Consider the following 20,533-nt stretch of genomic DNA (forward strand, 5'->3'; position numbering starts at 1 on the left):
TAACATATCAATAATTTTCACTGCTAAGTAGTAGAACTAATGTTGCATATCTTGCTGGCATGTTTTGGTTTCTTCATTACTAAATGTTCAATTTATGGCTAATGCCTGCTGTCAGACTGTGTGGAAATGGCCGTAGTGAAGTGGAAAATGAAACAGGCAGACAACCTGACCTGTGTACATTCTGATGCACAGATATTCTGTCAAACGTTATGAGTTCCCTCCACTGAAATGAATAGAGGAGCAGAGAAACTTGCATACATCTGTAGAGTGCATGAACTAAGAATTTAAATGCTTCTTTTTCTCCTCCTCACATGAGACACTTAGGGGCTACAAAATCGTTCTCCTTCCCCCATGAGAGGCAGTGCAATTTATAGAGCTCTCGAAAAAGAAGAACAAAAATAGGTTGGCTATATGTTGCTTGGTTTGTAAAGAATTAAAAGCATCTGTGGAATTCTCTGGATCTTTTTCACAATCAGCCAATCATTCTACCTTTGCTGCTTTGCTTCTAAAAGGGAGAAGACACATGTTTTCTGCAAATATGGCTTGAGCTTTATTAATTATAAGAGCTAAAGATTATATTAGTTAGAAGACTTCTATACCATCCTAGACTAGAGTAAACTATAGTTTACAAAACAAGAAAAATATCAAATATTATACACCAATGCAGCAGCAAAATGAGTCTTCTGGTAGGCCCAGCCATGAAGCAATATTCCATGCCAGTTTCCCCCTTAAAGAAACCCTATTATAATATATGTCTAAAAACCATCTGTACCATTTACAGATTTTTTTTTAAAAAAACTATGTATCTAGATATGTGTTTAAGGATACTTGATTAAGCATAATTTTCTTTAAGCACATATGTGACTTAAGCAGATACCTTTTTTAAAGATTGCCTCCTAGAACTTTTAAAGACTTTCTTAAACAAGTCTTCAAATGTCTTCATCATAATAACTATGTCCCCATTATATTCAATCTTACATTTCTTTACTAATTTTAATTTGACACAGGACGTACAGTATACAGACATTGATTACATGGAACGGAAGCTGGACTTCACTCTTGGCCAAAACTTCCATGATCTCCCTGCTTTTGTTGATCGAATAAAATCAGAGGGTTCAAGATTCATCATCATCTTGGTTAGTAACTCAGACATTCTTGGGTTTTCTTGATATAGATACTCCTGAAGGCTAAATGTAAGAGTATTTCCCAGTGTCATGATTTCCAGCTAAAGCCAACCAGCTCCTCCTGGACACAATAAGGCAACATCCTTATATCCCAGGATTTCACCTTCAGACATACATTATCTTTGGACTCTTAGGTTCCATTAATTGTCTCTTTTTCTAGGCATCTCAGCCAGTGACCATGTCAGTCAATTCTATAACCATGGAATTGTGTTATTCCATACAATGATTCACTGCAAAATATAAAGAGGTCCTTTGTCCTATATAATTCCTTTTTACTTTGGAATTATCCAGTGAGGCCCTGCCCTATGTTGTCCAAGGGAACATAAATTGATGTACACAAATAATTTTGTGGAAGTGATGGTATCTCTTTACTAAAACTCTGTCCTGAGAAAGATGTTCACTGTTATAGTTCACTGAAACCTCTTGAGAAATAATCCAAAACTTTTATATCCCATACAGATTTGAAAATATGTGGGTTACTGATAACAGAGAATTAAATGTGTCATATATTCCATTGCATTTCACAGAGAATGTTATTGTATGGATTGTCTAATTGTTTACATATTGTTACACGTTTAAATGTTAATCACTTGCATCTTTGACTTATGTGGAGCACAAAAGACAAACATAGGATCGATAAATGCAAAGACGTATTTACTACTTTAATTGCAACACAAAATTGTCTTATATTCATATTTAGGACCCAGCTATATCAGGCAATGAAACTGAGTCATATCCTACATTCACAAAAGGTGTGCAGAACAATGTCTTCATCACATGGCCCAACACCACAGACATTGCATGGGCAAAGGTATGCTTGTTATTGCCTCTATCCTACTCAATACCTCCCAAAACCCATTTGATTGTTGGACAAGAAGAACTGGATATGAGCCCTGTCTGGCCATTCCTTTATACACAGGCAGGAAATCATTTAAGATTTGCTGATCTCATTATCCTCATTTAGAGGTAGTGAGAGGATCTAGAAATCTATACTACAGCTTAGTTTTCTCATCTGAATGCTGTTTTACAACATCATAATATTCAATGGATGTTGAAAGTGATATGTCTTGATGTCCAGAATCTAAATGGCAAATTCACACTTGCATCAGTGAAATTATACACGTTGCAGCAGCAAGGTGCTAGATAGGGTGTGTATCCAGAAATGCAGCCAGCACCTTGGTAGTTAGTGGCAGTTTGCCAGTAGCAGTTCTGCAACTTCATTTATGCAAGCATAAGTCATCAATTGGATTCTGGTCAATTCTGAATAAATAAAATAAATTTAATGCTCAATCTAGAGTGGTCTTAACCGACTAGATAGGCGGGATATAAATGAAATTAATAATAATAATAATAATAATAATAATAATAATAATAATAATAATAATAATAATAATAATAATAATAATAATAATAATAATAATAATAATAATAATAATAATAATAATAATAATAATAATAATAATAATAATAATAATAATCTGTTTTAAGAGTTCTTCATCATAAGACTAAAAAGCAGGAAACGGCAGACACATGTGCCTTTCTTGAATCATTGTTTTTTAAACATGGGGTTCTAGTTCTTAGCCACTATAGGGTGCTTTTTGTGACAAAATCAGAATCATAGGTAATTTATGTTCTACTAAAGTGATAGGCAAAAAGGGAACATTCTCATCATATTGTACACTGTTTCAAAGGATCCATGTACACTTATGAGTCCCGAGGAACAGAGATGCCATGACCAGAATCTTGGAATCTTGATTTCAGAAGCTCTGTAACTATGTTTAGAAAGGACAATTACAGAGCCCTATAGGGATCTCCATGCTCAGTATGTGCAAGTCTGACATACATCTGAGTGAGCTGGGATGTTTTGGGGTGGGAGATGCATGCACACCCATAGCTCCAGACCCAGTTTTGTTCCTGTGCACAACCATATAAATATCTAAAGAGGGTTTATATGTGGGCCAAATCTAGGTCTTCTTCCTCCAAATATAATAATGCTGACTATCTGTGTATGAATCTGTATATAAGTGAAAAAAAAACCACATGGCTCTAAGCATATGGAGGCTGATTTCTCTCTTTGCTGAATTACTGCAAACAGCGTCTACATGATCCTGTTGAACCATCATCAACTCATTCCCACAGTAACAACAATTAATTTACTCATGATGGCACCAGGGATACACAATGAAGAGGCATCAACTGGTTTGGGAATGCCCTAGGTCTTGCACAAGTACAAAAATAATTCAGGAAAAGAATCTTTAAGAGTGGCACTGAACACATAACATTTTGTATCTCTTGGAAAAAATAATGTGAAACTGGTTTTTGGTGATGGTGGAAGAATAGAATGTAACATTTTTAAATGGTATGTCTCCCTTGCTGATATTGCAACAGAGCTTACCATGCTGCAACATTCTGTTGAAGCTCAGTGTGTGTCTGTCCATGTGTACACGCGTGTGCGTGATACACACTATATTGTTGATATCTGCTCAGATATACACAGTGCAGACTGGATGAATACAGTTCAAATCCTAAGAGATTTTCATGCTTGAATTATACAATGAAGAACTCTAAATATATGACAACCCCTTTTTGACTTTCCATTTAGGTATGGCCGGATTATCCCAACGTAACAGTTGATGAAAATGCAAGTTTAGAAGTACAGCTTGAGGTACTGTTGTCATTAGTTCTCCTTCAGTATTAAATCTTGCTGCTAGTCTGAATATCCCTAAACATACTTTTTAATGTCATATAAACTTACTTGTAAAATCCACTACTTAAAATAGAATTTCCCTATGTCTAAAATACATTTCTTTGATTTAACTTCTTCCCACACCAGGCCTGCCTGACATCAACATGGTTGTTCTTTCAGAGTGAAGCCAAAACATATATCTTATTCCAAACATGTTCATGTATTTTAACCTCCTCTAATTTATGATTTGTTCTGAACTTTATATTGGATCCTTTTTAATACACCACATTGAAACTCTGTAGTTGTTGTTGTCATGTGCCATCAAGTTGCCTACAACTTATGGTGACCCATGACTTCTCTTATAGAGTCAATCTATCTCATCCTTGATCTTCCTCTTTTCTTGAGGCCTTCAGTTTTGGAGAATCTTGCCCAAAGATGTGCCCAAAGTGTGATAGCCTTAATTTTGTTATTTTTGCTTCCAGAGATATTTGAGGTATAGAAATTGTTGAAATAAATAGTTTCTTATTTATGGTTTCCGTGCCATTTTCAGCTCTACCGGGCATATGTTGCCTTTCCTGATTTCTTCCGCAATGCAACATCAGCGTGGTGGCAAGAGGAAATAAGGAATTATCATGCCAATTATGTGAAATTTGATGGCCTATGGACTGTAAGTAAAAGCAAACCGGATAACTGCCTTAACAGATATATCAGTAGTAAACAACAGACTGAAATATTACACAAGGGTAAAATTGATCACTGTTTGTTTAAAAAGGAGTACTAAAATATTATGTAATTAAAATCAATTTTTTAATTTTTTTAAAAAAATCAGCAACACAAAAACATATAGCCTCAATAAACATATAGCATCAATAAATAACATGCAGTTTCAATAGAAGCTGGTTAAAAAATATCAGGTATTACTAATAATAACACAGTATGGATGACCATGACCTTGGTCACCAGTGACACATCCTTATTCTTAAGGACTGATTGATTGATTGATTGATTGATTGATTGATTGATTGATTGATTGATTGATTGATTGATTGATTGATTGATTGATTGATTGATATACTGCCCATCTGGCTTCAAAGGCCAGTTCCTCTGTGGCTGCGCTTTCAGGTTTCATTCTTCAGATTTCTTTGCTACTATCTTTGTTTTAGTTGATGTTTCAATCAAGGTGTAGAAAATCACATCAACTTTAATTTCTTCATCATGAACATTAAAATTATGCAATGCTTCTGTAGTCAACTTTCATTTGGTATTTTCTTATATTGTTATTTTCTGCCAGTATGCAGTGTCATTTGCATGTCTTAAAATTATTTATGTGTCCTCTACCGCTCCTTCACTCTTCATAAGCCAATTTTCATACAACAGCCAGAACCCTTTCATTTTTTTTTAATCTAAGGACTGCATAATGTGCTGTGGCTAACTGTGGCTAACTGGCAAAGTGCTAGAGCACATCTTGGCTATGCAATGGGACAAATGACCAGACATGTGTCTGAGACCACTCCGACACCTAATTGACTGGCCACAACTAGCTGCAGCAAGTAATTCAAACCTTACTTAAAACACTGGTAAGATTCTGGTCATTATGTTTTGCAGATAGACTGAGTATGCAGAGAGATAAAATGCACCCTTGTGGGGTACCTTTCACAAGTGGAGATGATTCTGTCCCTCATATTCTGTCTTAAGAGTTGCCTCTTCTCCAGAGTATAGGTTATCTGATAAGCACAAGCAAATGTTGTGGTACATCCATTTCTTTTAGATTGATCCACAAATTTCACAAACTACACAGCCAAAGACTTTACTTTAATTCAGTGGTTCCCAACCTTGGGTCCCCATATGCTTTTAGACTACAACTCCCAGAAATCCTGGCCAACAGACCTATTGGTGAAGGCTTCTGAGGATCCAAGATTAGGAACTACTGCTTTAATCTCTAAAGTATGAATTAATTTTCTTCTCAAATTCCTTTGTACACTCCTGAAACACATCTATTGTAGTATGACCTCTAATGCCTCTTCCTTTTCTGAATCAGGCTAGAATACCTGGCATATCTCCATCCATATATGTTATAATGTTTTATAATATTGTGTTTTGATATTATGTATCATACAGAGAGCCGTCACAGCAGAAATGCAGCATATATATATATATATATATATATATATATATATATATATATATATATATATATATATATATATATATATATATATATATATATATATATATATATATATATATATATATATATATATATATATATATATATATATATATATATATATATATATATATTAGAAGAGTGAGATACATACATCCAGATTTTGTACAATAAACCCATAATATTTAAATATAGTTATCAATATAGATTAGCATCAGTCACAATTCACAACCTATTGTAGGATGGTTCAGAGTTACTGATTTATTAATGCTTTGATTCTTGAAAAACTACTTCAGGACATGAATGAACCATCCAACTTTATTGATGGAGCTGTTGATGGCTGCAGAAACCGAGAATTAAATTATCCTCCATATCTGCCAGGTAATATATTTCCATAGCTCACAGGATCTGATCTAGTTAGTTATGAGGAATGAAATCCTAATGAAGACTGCTGATTTGTTCTGTTTATTTAAATGGAATTTAGTTTGGCTTAGTTGGAATAGATTTATAGTATGGGCCACAACTGTAAGTATACATCCAAGACAGTACGTTTTACTGAACATTTAGTATCCTACTCCTATGTAAACAGGCATAGGATAATGGGGGGAGGACACCATATAATATAGGATATATTTGTTAATTTACTAGTTGTCATTACTTGTTTCTATTTGTTATGGTTTCTTTTAAAATTAGAGTTGGGCTTGGTTATGTAATCAATCTACTGAATTCCTCTGTTCAAAGCAGGAAAAAAAATAACTGCATATTTTGATATTAAATAGAAATAAAGGCATGCTAAATTAAACATTTTTTTTCAAGGTTAAGGTAAAAATGTATTTTTTCCATTTTAGTTTTCTATTCTGGCTTTGGGGAAGAAGACTGGTTTAAAAAGAAAAACAAACACAACCTAAATATGTCAGCTGGAATCCTATGTGTAATAGTGGAATTGCTCCACCATTTTCAAGTGACCTCTAGCTTGTAGTTATACAAGCTGGAAGTTGCCTTATTAGACACAACAGTGTTTACACTTGTGCCAGTGGGTGGTGAATACCCTCTTGCCCAATTTGCTTCTTTCAGGAACTGAGTGCACAATGAGGCCATTGTGCTTACCGAGAAAAGAATTACAATTCTGGCCAATATGAAATTATCCTTTCCCTTCTCCTTGCACTCTTCCCATAGATGGCTTTGAGTGTGAACCTCCAAAGTAATGCATATGGCTTTCCACATACTTCTTCCAACTACTGGCCAAATCATGGCTTGCTTGTGTTAAGACTCTGCAGTGCAGCCAAATAAGGAGGTACACTACAAATCTACATTACAAATTACGGCACTATTTGTGGGTGAGAAGGTGGATCCCAGTTATTAAGTGCTCTCCAATATAAACTGGGTATCCAAGAAAGGACTGTAGTCCCTTGTTTCAGGAAAGTACCAGATATGATTTTGACCAATAATGTGTATGCTGTTTGGTTTGAAGCAAAGTAAAATCCTTCATTTGGGGGCATATGTCATAGACTGTGAGAATCACACATACGGATGAAAAGAACTCTAATATATTTTTCCTGATTCATATATTTCTACAAATCACCTCTTTCTCTGTCACTTTAGCTTTGGTATTAAGAGAGAGAGGACTAAGCCTTGTGACAATGTGCATGGAAAGTGAACAGCAACTTCCTGATGGGACACCCGTAAGACACTATGATGTGCATAACCTGTATGGATGGTCACAAGCAGAACCCACTTACTAGTAAGTTGTTTGTATGATTTTTTTTTAATAATTTTATTTTTTAACATAAGGGGTGACAAAAAGGAAAAGGGGACTTAGGAATTTATGGGGAAGAGGAGAGACCATAACATTCTAAACTTAATGCCATATCATAGTTTTAAATTGTTCTGTTTTCTCTTTTCTGCCTTTTAGATTAAGCACACATTTCAGTATATGCTATTTACACGTTGGCTGTTAATTTAGTCTATTTGTTGAATAGGTCCCATCTTTCTGTTGCCTTTTGTAGGGGGTAATCCTTCATGACTTCTGATAAAATGTCCATTTCTGCTATTTCCCGTATTTTTTCAATAAGATCTTCTTGCTTCGGTATCGTAGGACTTTTCCAATTTTTTGCATATAAAATTCTAGCTGCCATAACAATATACATAACTATATGTTTCTTTGACTTATCTATGTTATCAGGTATCATACTCAATAAAAACAATTCTGGAGTTAATGGCACATTACAGAGGATTATTTGTTGTAACATAGTATGTACGCTTTTCCAGTATTTTTTCGCTACTCCACATGACCACCACATATGATAATAACTTCCCACTTGTGATTTTTAATCTTCCTGAAATCCCCATTTCTTCAGATCAGACATGTGACTATTCTAGTAGATGTATTCACTAATGGAAAAACAAAACCATTTTTCTAACATCACTGTATTGGACATTGCTTTTCTGCTTGATTTCATCTGCTGAAATTTGGGAGTATGGTAATATCCCGCTTACCACTGACTGCCCCATTCAACCCTGTTGCAGTATTACACATGTTTCACCAGTCAATCCGTCAGTGTTTCTTTGGTTGGGGCAAATTGACCCCCTCTTTTCCCCCACCTCTCTCTCTCTCTCACCTCCCTTCCCCTCCCCTCCCCTCGCCCTCCCTCTCCCTCTCTGCTTCTCCCCCTTCCCTCAGTTACCATTCACACATGTTCTCCCAGACAGAAACACACACACTATCCACACTCAAGAAAGCAAGCAAGAAAGCAGTTGGGAGCTTTCCTGGAGCCCCGCCTCACTTTGCCAGCTCCTCCCTGTGCAGTAAACGTGGCAAAAGCAGTGCATGTATGCCTTCCTTCTCTTCCCTGTCTACTACCACAAACTTGGAACTGCCTCAAACTTTCATTTGTATTTGCACCCATGCAATGAAGTCCAAAGTTACAATATCCCCAATTAACCACTGTTTTGAATAGCACTCCATATTCATTGAATATGTCTTGAAAACTAACAGGGTATTCCTGTATAGTGATTTTTTGTTTTTGCTTTTGTTTTAGGGGTTGTGTATAGGGATGGGAAAATGGGGCGTGAGATAAACAAGGGGTGCAAATCAACATAAACATTTAAGAATACTCATTTTCTGTTACATTTCATAGGTACATATGATATACATTCTTGCTATTAACTCATCTTGTGATGGATTTTCCAGGTCTTTCCAATGTTTAGCAAAGAGAATTCTTGCAGCTGTCAAGATATGGATGGTTAAATGAGATTTAGCTGGTTCTATTGAGTCCAGAATTATGTTTAGAAGAAAGAATTTGGGAGTTGCAGTTATTGGACTGTCTAGAACCTCTTGCAAGAGCAGTTAGACCCGTTCCCAATATTTTTTGGGCTTTCCAAGTTTTGAAATTTGTAATACGCAGTGAGCTCATGTCATACTTTTTGATTCTAAAAGTTAATGAGAGCCATTCTGATTTCAGTTTCAGAGAAACATAATCTGGATTTAATAGGAAGTTTATAAAAGGGGTTTAAAAGTTGAAACCGTTAACCTATATGTGCCATTATGTTTTCACACCAGTGGTATGCACAATGCCACAGGAGAACGTGGGATCATTATTACCCGTTCCACATACCCATCCAGTGGACGATGGGCAGGACATTGGCTTGGTGATAACTATGCAAGATGGGACCAGCTTGACAAATCCATTATTGGTAAGAAGAATTTTCTATATTCACCTATTATTTGCCAGGGAAATGCCACATCAACATATTTAGGGATGGACTGGAGTTCTTAACAATGGAAGATTCGGATAATAGGTCACTCTGGATGTCATTAGGATTGTTGCCATCCCATCCAAAACTTGCATTGAATTCTAAAGGATTGTGCCTCTCTTCTACCAGAATGTCCCACTCCATGGTACTTCTCCTTCTATTTCCTGGGTCATTTGGGGCAGTGCTCATTAGGTGATGCAGCAAGCTCTATATTTGCCTGGTAGCGAGCCATTATGTGAAGAGACCGAGGGTAAAGTGATGAAATCCTTTCACTTGCACAAATGTGGAAAACATTGCAAACTTATATAAATTACTAACAGAGCAACCTTAGCCCCTTTGATGACCCTACAGTGGATCTGAATATGGCATAGATATCTCTTCAGACAGAGAAAATCTTCAACAATGAGGTGGACACATCTGACTTAGAGACCTTGGCTAAACCTGTAGGCATTATCATATTGTGGAGATGGGCAGGATTGTGGAGGTGGGAAGGGACAGGACTTTCTTAGATCCAATTTTCCTTTATTCATTTGAGGGATCTCTGTATTTCCAGCCCCATCTGGTTTAGAAATATTGTTAGTAAAGTTGAGAATTTTGTTCCAATTCATATTTTTTTGGTCATAATTTACCAAAATTCACAAAATATGAACATAAAAGGAACCCAAATTGATAATTATATTGATGCCTCTGAGTTAGTCATGCCTATAAAACCAATGGGAAGGGAATTTTAAACATGGATAGTATGAGGTTGGTCTATTCACATGTCCACTCTCTTGCTGACAGATGCTTGAAAATAACCTGGCCCCCATCCCCATCCTTTTCACCATTTTGTACCCTCGTGGTTTGATAGGCTGACCATCTTCAGCCCCATCCAGTAATTTCTTTTGCATGTACAGTATATAAAGTGCATATGGAAGAGGAGTGCCTAGCTCTGTTGATCTCTCCTTTCACTTCCATTCTCATCCTGAGCATGGAGGATGGAACTGAAATAAAGAGACCTCATTATCCATGGGACTTTCCAAGGGAGTTAGAGGCTTTGGAAAATCAAATTCTAACATATATGGACATTCTTCATTAATAGTGGAGACTGCCTAGTTCTGTTGCCCTCCACATGTAAGAAAGGAACTGGAAACAGAGGGATAAAACTAGGGTCCTCCCCATCCTTACAGCCAGCAAACAATTGGGCACAGATGAAGCAAACAACTTTTTAGGGCTTTTTATCATCCAGCTATGTGTCAAGGAGAGTTTCCATATATCAGGTATATACTATATATATATAGTATGAGTGATGAAGATGATTCCAGGTTTCTCATGGGCAAGTTTCACTGAATGCAGGCTTTGCTGGCATGCATCGCCAAGCGGAGCTCCTTTGCAATCCCTCGCAAGATGTGAGAATTGCATCCAGATACCGGGGGGGGGGGGAGGAGGCTAAGTTAGTTAGGCATCCTTCAGTCTCGAAAGACTATGGTCACGTGCTCTGTATGGAGGACTTGGAACAGTGTCTAGTGTGGCTGAGAAGGCCAATTCAAGAGTGACAATCCCTTCCACACTGAAGACAAAGACAATCTGTCCCCTGTCCAGCTTCCTGCTTTTGCTGCTTTTGTGACTTCCTCTTCACCTCGGCCTGCTGGACAAGGGTCTCTTCAAATTGGGAGAGGCCGTGATGCAATGCCTGCCTCCAGGCTGAACGCTCAGATGTCAGGGTTTCCCATCTGTTGAGGTCTAAGAGGCATAGAGGAGGGAGGCTAAGAGGTATATTTAAAAGGACACTCCCTCACATGTTCTGCCTCTTTTCGAGGCTTTTCATACTTCTCACCCTCCCATTAAACAAGTATGAGTTTCACTGGTTGGGGGCTGAATAGGAATTTTTGACCCACTACTAGAACTGGCAAGATGGTCATGGGGATTTATTGCCTATTCCAAACTGGCACAGGGTTCTTGTTTGTTACATGTTGTGGATAGGTCACACAGTGCGTAGTGCAAAGGAACAAGGATCAGGGAGCGCCCATGGAACAGGTTGATGAGGGGGGTCCCAGGAGACCTTTGGTTCCAAACCTGTTCCCGCACCACCGCAGACCCCTGATTTTTTGGGCAAGAAGTTACCTGAGGTGTTTTCAATAAAGTGTGGCCCTAGTTTATCCCATCTCCTGCGTCTCACCTCTTTATTCCGTAGTGGGAGGGCAAAGCGCATTGTTATAGCAAAAGCTGTTTAATTTTAAAATCTGTATTTATTCAAAAAATATATGAAGAAAACACAGGTTTCTTTAATGCAATACTTATTTCTTTATAACATTTATTTTATTTTTTAAAAAAACTATGCTAGAAAATGCTGTTGTGTCTTGACAGGTATTATGGAATTCAGCCTCTTTGGAATCTCGTATGTAAGTTTTGTTGGCAAAAAGTTTATCTAGAATGCTTTTAAAAATATTTTGAATTAGTTTCATGTGACATGGGGCATTTTAACCTCTTCTCTTTTTTCTTGTTTTTAGTGTGGTGCTGATATCTGTGGCTTCTTCAATGACACAACCTATGAACTGTGCGCCCGATGGATGGAGCTTGGGGCATTCTACACCTTCGCTAGAAATCATAATGTGATGGGCACTAGGGTGCGTTAAACAGTCTTGGCAGTGTGTTGCATGCAGTAATACAGTGGTGCCTCACTTGACAACGTTAATTTGTTCCAGCAAAATCGCTGTAGAGCGAGAACGTCGTCAAACGAAATAAAAAAACCATTGAAATGCATTGAAAACCATTCAATGTGTTCCAGTGGGCTGAATACCTGCTCATCCAGTGAAGATCCTCCATAGGGCAGCCATTTTATGGTGCCCGTAATGTGAAAAATCAGTCCTAAAAAGAGCAGGGGCCATTTTCTTCAGCCAGCGGCCATTTTGAAACCCAACGATCAGCTGTTTGCTGATTGTCGTAAAGCGAAAATCAGTTCCCAAAGCAGGGAACCGATCATTGCACAGTGAAAAAACCCCATTTAAACCATCATTTTGCAATACAAAAGCGATCGCAAAAAGGTCAACGTTAAGTGGATTCATTGTTAAATGGAGTAATAGTCCAGAGGGGCACTACCATATATGATTTCTAATACTGACTGTTTGGTAATCTCCTGAGAAAGTATGGAGAGTTGCCAATTCAAATACTCACTCTTCTAACTCTTTATCCCAGTTTACATAAAGAAACACATTTCCTTCAGTGCCAAACAGTATGGCTGTAGGTGCTGAGTGCCTATAGCTCTATGGAGGTGTTCCTAACTATGCCATGATGAATGGACACATGAAAGGAAGGAGGCCTAAATCCATTTGGTAGTCCCAGCTGGAGTAAATCAGCTGTTGAAAGCTGAATCCACACCTACATAAATCCCACTGATTCTATGGGTCTGTTCTATCTGGGACTACTAATTGTATTCAGGCAGAAGAGAATATACACTGCCTAGTCTCTAGAAGAAAAATCAGGCCCTTTGCTGCCTCAACAGTATATCTCCTCTCACATGGTTGACTCTGGTCCTGTTTCCGATGATATTATGCTGCTTTCTCTCCCCCTTTATAATGTGTCACCCAAAAAGTATTCAGTCTGCAGCCAAAAACTTTTCTGCACATGTATTTCATTTTCATATGAGACCCAATGATTGATCTATGAGGGACCCATAAATAGAACGCACCACAGCAGAAGACCTAGTAAATGACCTAGCTCAAGTCTTTGAAGTGGTGGCATGAGGAGAAAATGCAGTGCTACAAAGTCATATTTTCATTATTCTACAAAACCTCTGCACATTTGGAAATCAAGTAGGCAAAAGATGCTGAGATTTTGTCCTCTAGAACAGTGTTACTCAACCTTGGGCCTCCAGATGTTCTTGGACTTCAACTTCCAGAAATCCTGGCCAGCAGAAGTGGTGGTGAAGGCTTCTGGGAGTGATAGTCCAAGAACATCTGGAGGCCCAAGGTTGGGGAACACTGCTCTAGAAGAGAGCAAAACACTGTAGGGAACGAAAGCAATGTATAAGTACCTAAGGACTGGTTCTGCAAACTTTTCCATGAAGAATGCAGCTGTTGTTAAAGCACAGAAACAGGATGGGAAACTGTAATGAGGAATAAGATTTAAAAGAATCACCATCGCAAAAAAAAAACACACAAAATAAGCAGAAAAAGTTTGGTGTAATTGAGGATACCCAAGGAAAGAGTAAAAGCAAGAACAGTTTTAGAACAAGAGCTTGTTCATTTCATGCTCAGATCTTGAGCATCACAATGAGTAACAAAATCAGAGATTGACAATAGCAAAAAAATTCAAAATCCACTGTCCGAAATAATCAGCAAATCCAAAAAAGCTACAGAACTTCCTCTTTGTGATACAGTGAGGAACAGACAAGACAGCTATGATGCAGTCATTAGTAGAGAAACAGGAACCACGAGAGAAAACATGATCCAAGTAGGTGAAATTTAGGTTGACAGAACTGAAATGTGCTCTTCGAAGTTTTCAGGTTCTTTTCTGGATTTTATGAGGGAACTTTTCAGAATAACAGCAAGGCAGGGAAGGTCATGGTAAAGGCCAAATGATAGCCCTGTTGGCTAGGTCAAGAGGTGCACATGTTTTGGTGCAAATAAATACTATTTGGGGTATCTGAGGCTCCTCCTCATTCAATTTGACTTGAGGTCTGCAGCTTCTGTTGGCTGGCACAATAGGTAGCTACAGAGAGATTTTTGAACACTTCTTTTCAACCTCATTTTTCTCTGGGTGTCTGTTTGACAGATTTATTTCAAATGCTTTAGAACAGAGATTGTCAACCCCTGGTCCGCGGCCTGGTGCCAGTCCATGGCCTGAGCCGGACCAGGCCGCGGAGACAGACCGTCTGTCCCCGCGCGTGCACTCCCTTCCCCACAGCTGCTTTGTGCACACAAACGCGTACCATGTGCCTGTGCGAAGGGGTGTGCGGGTGTGCAGGTGTGCGGGCATGCAGGTGCCCCTGCGCATGCACAAAGGTGTGAGGAATGTTCATGCTGGTGCTCACACATGCGTGCGCCCCCACCGCTTCACACATGCACCTGAGAGAGAGTGCCCGAGCGCAGGGGGTGCCCCACCTTCTTCAGAGGCTTAGCCTGTCCGCAGCCCCAAAAAGGTTGGGGACCGCTGCTTTAGAACATCACTGTCCCATGAACTTTGTACAGGGAACTGCAACCGGGGATTATCCAGAGTAGAGAAGTTCTGTTTTTCTGCATATTTAAGTGTCTGGGGGACTTGGACAGATCCCATGCCCAGGAAGGCCTAAAACCTATGCTGCCTAGTGAAACAGAAATACCAAGTGTCTCAAAGGAGATCTAAGACAATGCAGAGGCAGAAATAGTGAGTAGGATCTCAACAACAAATTCCATTTCCATAGACATATTAAATAGACAACAGTCCATCCACCAAGTCCATGCGTTCATACAGTGTCTACTTATAGTGGTTTGTCCCTAGAAGATAGATTGGTTCAGCTGTCTAGTTTCCAGAGCGCAAGTCAAACAATTGCTGTTCTTATTCCTTGGTGCAATGTCAATACACTATTTGGGACAGCAATACAAAAATGGGCTTACAGACAAATGAAGACGCTAAGAATAAATACAGAAAAATTTATCCACAGAGTACTGTTGACATTGTTCAGGTATAAAGCAAGGCTTTGGAAGCTTCATTTTCCTTGACTTGGCTGCTTTGAGGGCTAAGGCTGCTAGCTAAATACAGCTGCCTGTTTTATGTCTTGACTGAGTGTTATTTCAGATTGCAGCACAGCGCTGAATGATGTGTATGTGTGTGTGTGTTCATGCATACACCCAAACACAGTTCCCCCTAGTTTGTTACACACATCATTCACAGAAATGGGTGAGTAGCTGATAGTGTCTGAGTTGGAAGAGCAATGATCCTGTCAAGTGAGAGGCACACCTCAAAGCACCTTTTAAAGGAACATTTGGAACAGGTTGGACAGAGTATCGTTGCTTCAGAAGCTGAAAGGTACAAATAGCATCAGTATTTATTTTCAAATGATGTTTCATTTAATATTTCATTTCCCTTGTATTTTGCTCCAGAGTATGTGGGCATTGATAGTACAATTTTGACAAACTATAGTTGGCTATAAATCAGCATCCCAGATTCCTTAGTCAGTTTGGTATTTTTCCTCCTATCCTACTACCAGCTTCATCCTAAGCCTATAAAACACTGTTACACCTTTTTCCCCTCAATACAGGTTAGTCTGTTCTGTATTCCTTTAAATGTAAAGCTGTGCTTTTATTTTTATTTTTTTTATTTGAGCTCAACTAGAGTGCATATCTTTTGATGGATCCCCCCTCCCCCCTTTTTCTTTTGGAGTACATTGAGTCAAGTCAAGATATCCTGAAGTTATAAAAGAACTTTGTGATCTTTTGCAGAGGCAAGATCCTGTCTCCTTTAACTCAACCTTTGAAGATATATCAAGGAATGTGCTCAACATACGATACAGATTGTTGCCCTATCTGTACACGCTGATGCATAACGCTCACTTATATGGCAGTACAGTTGCACGTCCTTTGTTACATGAGTGAGTATTAAGTGGCATTACGTGGTGGAGATAATGGATGGTGAAATTTATCATGACATAATTTGGTTGCTTTTCTCACAGTTTTCACTTGGACCCATTACTGTAAGTTCCGAAATATTAAGTGATGCCAAGGGGACCTGTGCAATATGCCTTCTCCTGCCAACCAGTTAGGGGGAATATGCAACTAAGACTACCATCCAAAGATTTGGAGCAGAGCATGCTACTCTGTCCACGAACCAACACTTCACAACTACCAATCTATGATCCAATAATCTACAGAACCAAGCACATCATTATGCCAGGCAACAAAACTCAATGAGAACCTTGAAAGTATCTTGGAGCCAGGGGCTGTCCATGTGAGAAGGGATGCTGCAACATCTTTCTCACAGAAGCAAGTATTATAGGGAGAAGATGGCAGCAGCAGTGCATGCCTAGGAAACTTACAGCTCTGTAGATAACGGGACATGTTAGGTTTCATCCTTTTAATAAACTTCCAGGGCACATTCCACCCATCTATAGGTAACTAAAGGGACGTGGTGGCGCTGCGGGCTAAACCACAGAAGCCTGTGCTGCAGGGTCAGAAGACCAAGCAGTTGTAAGATCGAATCCACGCAATGGAGTGAGCTCCCGACGCTTGTCCCAGCTCCCGCCAACCTAGCGGTTCGAAAGCATGCAAATGCAAGTAGATAAATAGGGACCACCTCGGTGGGAAGGTGACAGCGTTCCGTGTCTAAGTCGCACTGGCCATGTGACCACGGAAGATTTGTCTTCAGACAAACGCTGGCTCTATGGCTTGGAAACGGGGATGAGCACCGCCCCCTAGAGTCGAACATGACTGGACAAAAATTGTCAAGGGGAACCTTAACCTTTACCTTTATAGGTAACCAGGTTCTCTCCAGCCATTTCAATTATTCAAAATCTAAAGGAAGTGTTGAGATGGGGAGAAGTGAAGGTACTCTTAGTAATTTAATGAAGGTGACTGTTACTCTTAGATTAGCACCTTTGGAATACCCCTGACCTGACACTGTGGCTTGTAAATTGTCAAGGAGGACTTTGGCTTGGCACAGGGAAGCTAAGAATACCACCACCACCACCGCTCCACACACAATCAGAGTGTAGAAATGTTGGCGGTTGGCATAGAATGCCTTGGTAGCATATTAAGATCATATAGATCATGAATACAGGCTTACCTTGGTTCTGCAGCTAAACAGGTGGGTGAGAACATCTGGCAACCTAGCATGGGAGAAATGTGAATGTTCACCTTGGAAATTCATATACAAATTATTCATTTTCGCTCCCACTCTTGCTTTCCCAGGCTATAAGAGTGAATTAAGGAAACTAATTTTCCCTCCACTACATGTGAGCAAAGTTCAGTCATATTTTTCTATAATTAGGCTATTGAGATATAAATGCAGAATGTGGCAGTTGCTAGTACCCGGCTAGTTTGCTTGTCAGATCTCAATGAAATGAATGGATTTGGTCACTACACCTGACTGTAAATTGGAACCATGACTCATTTTTTGGGAATCTAGTGATAAGCATTTCTCTGCATTCATTAGGAATTGTTTTAATAAATGTAATAATAAAGTAGGGAGTCATAAATATTCTAGCTGGGCACCTCATTATATTGAAAAAATCTGCTTTCTTAAAAACAAAAAGAGTGAGTTATGCTTCACAGTAAGACTGATTTTTTAGGCTGGTTCATCTGGAAGATGAAATAATTCTTGTTTGCTATGTTTCTCAGGTTTGTCAATGATAGGGTGACATGGGATATCTACAGACAATTTTTATGGGGCCCAGCACTGATGATCAGTCCGGTTCTCGATGAAGTAAGCAACAAAATTCTAGAACTTATATCTAAATTGAATGTGGGAATAGCTGGATATTTTATTGGAATGCACCCGTAATATTTTCTCCTCCTCCTCATTTTTTCATGTGTTTCATTAAATTCTAGGGTGCTGTGACAGTGAATGCTTACATACCGGATGCACGGTGGTACGACTATCATACGGTAAGCCATTTAAGAAATCTGAAAGTAGATGTCACTTTGGATCAGAACCCTGTTTAAATGTTAAATACAATATATTCAGAAGGAGAAAAAGACCAGCTTTTAAAAGTATGGAATACTTCTTGCAAGTCAAACATCACCGGGCTCCAAAATAAAATTCATTCATTAGTATAAATGGACAGGCAATTATGCGTTTTGCCTTCAAATTATGTCTCCAGTGCTCAGTCACCTACTTCCCCTTTCAAAGTTCTTTGAATCTTTTAATCTCCAGAGGAGAAGCGCTTAATGGGGGGGGGGGAGGCATTACCTGTTTGTTTGTTTGTTTGTTTGTTAATTGGTTTTATTCCACCTTTCCTCCAGTGAGCTCAAGGTAGTATACATTTGGGGAGTAAATCCCCATTCATGACAGTTTTACAGGTGGCAATGAAAAATTATGAAAAGGTAATTTTGTGCAAATGTGTGAATTTTGTGCAAAAAGACATATGCAAATCTGTGCACACCACCACCACCATCACTCCACTTTTCTGCAAATGTTACAGATAGAAAAAAAAGATGCTGGGTCATTTCATTCTTCTTCAAGGATGAAAACCCCCCAGTGGCTGGCAAAGAATTTGATGGGGTGTTTCGTTGTGTCAAGGGACAATGTTTATTATCAAGCATAAGGACATTTACAAGCATTTGTTCCATCTTTAGAAAACATAGATTTTAACCTCCTCAAAGTTCTTGCGACAACCATGCCAGAGAAAGTATGACTGGTTTCCAGGGAGCTTCAGGTTTATGGCATTTTTGAGCCTTAATCTCCCAAGGCCCAGTCCAACAATCTTAGCCATTGAAATGCTGGACACAGTAACTCAGTGACTTAGGTATCTATCTATGAAGCCAGGAGTTTGGAGTTTGATTCCCCACTTTGCCTCCTTGACAGTGGCTGGACTTGATGGTCCATAAGGTTTCTTTCAGCTCTGCAGTTCTAAGAAGAAGAAGATGATGATATCCTGGCTCTTCTGCAGCCCTTTTCTTGGCTGCCCATTACTCTTTTTCTCAAACTTTATCCACTAAGCAGATGCCCCAATCCCATATTTCAAATCTAAGTATAGGGCAAGGCCCGACCTACCATGGAGGGGGATATATATATATCATAATTTCCTTACATACATGTGTGTGTGTGCATGTGTGCATGTGCACACACACACACACTCAGAATATATAGCATAGATTTTGCATAAATTGATAGTTCGGTGATTTGGAGGATCTGGGGCTGAGAGTTCAACTTCCCTTTATGCTTCCTGGGGGAGGAGCCAACCTGAGTGGCCTTCAGCAAACGACATGGCCCCGGAGTGGCTCCAGAAAAAGGGACCTTAGTTTGTACCAAGAATATTTTGTCATGAGCATCATAATTTGGAACTGACTTGATGGGATGCCATTGTTATTTTTATAAGAAGTAGGCACTTCACCCCTCTTACTGACAGCTCTGTGACAGTTTCTGCCTATTCCATCGTCTAGCAAATTGAAGACCTTTGCCTATATTAATTTTCTTTTACCCAAGTGCGGTTAGGGAAGCTATGGTCGACCAGGTGTTATTGGACTATAGTTCCCATCAGCTTTTGCCATTGTGATCATTGGTGGCACATGACAAATAATACTGTAGTTCAGACTTCTGGAGGTTCCCAGTGCCGAGCTACAGTTTCCAGAAAAAAATGTTTGTTTGTTTTTTTAAAAAAAAATAAGAGGTAGGGAGGATGGAGAAATGCACCTTCTGCCACTGCAGTGCTATGCACTGCTGCACATCTTTCCAAGCCCCCATGCCAAATATTGGCTGATCTTTTTGCAGGGAAAAGACATTGGAGTGCGAAAACAGTTCCAAGTGTTGGATGCGCCACTGGAACATATAAACCTTCATGTTCGGGGTGGCTACATCATCCCCTGGCAAGTGCCTGGTATTACAACCAATGCCAGGTAAGTACAACCTGTCACAGAAGGAACTTCGTTTGTATACAGATTTCACTTCAATTTAAGCAATGCCTGTGCAGTGAAGTTGAGCACATGATGTCATTCCGAGATACTTCTAGTCTGAGCTCCCTTCAGAGTCCTCTGTGAGGATCTGAGATGGTCTTTCAACTGCTGTCTGAGGATTGCTATGAGAAATCAAACTATTTTTAGTGCTTGCAGATCTTTTAATACAGTATGTCTT

General features: G+C 39.0%; 1 protein-coding gene across 2 annotated transcripts in view; it reads left to right on the plus strand.

Moving 5' to 3' along the window:
- Nucleotides 1-20,533, plus strand: part of SI (sucrase-isomaltase) — a 213,921-nt gene that overhangs the window by 171,926 nt on the left and 21,462 nt on the right. Inside the window, exons 78-90 of one of the 2 annotated variants that reach the window (XM_072996157.2) lie at nt 1,008-1,136; nt 1,885-1,995; nt 3,787-3,849; nt 4,421-4,537; nt 6,334-6,418; nt 7,640-7,778; nt 9,597-9,730; nt 12,137-12,171; nt 12,280-12,396; nt 16,189-16,337; nt 18,082-18,166; nt 18,292-18,348; nt 20,174-20,298. In XM_072996157.2, coding sequence (XP_072852258.2) covers nt 1,008-1,136; nt 1,885-1,995; nt 3,787-3,849; nt 4,421-4,537; nt 6,334-6,418; nt 7,640-7,778; nt 9,597-9,730; nt 12,137-12,171; nt 12,280-12,396; nt 16,189-16,337; nt 18,082-18,166; nt 18,292-18,348; nt 20,174-20,298 — 1,346 coding nt within the window. Of the gene's footprint in view, nt 1-1,007; nt 1,137-1,884; nt 1,996-3,786; nt 3,850-4,420; nt 4,538-6,333; nt 6,419-7,639; nt 7,779-9,596; nt 10,812-12,136; nt 12,172-12,279; nt 12,397-16,188; nt 16,338-18,081; nt 18,167-18,291; nt 18,349-20,173; nt 20,299-20,533 lie in introns of those variants that run through there. The other variant, XM_078389026.1, reaches the window with a different exon arrangement.

The sequence above is a fragment of the Pogona vitticeps genome, chromosome 3 (genome assembly GCF_051106095.1).
Source record: "Pogona vitticeps strain Pit_001003342236 chromosome 3, PviZW2.1, whole genome shotgun sequence".
In the NCBI taxonomy this organism is placed as follows: domain Eukaryota; kingdom Metazoa; phylum Chordata; class Lepidosauria; order Squamata; family Agamidae; genus Pogona; species Pogona vitticeps.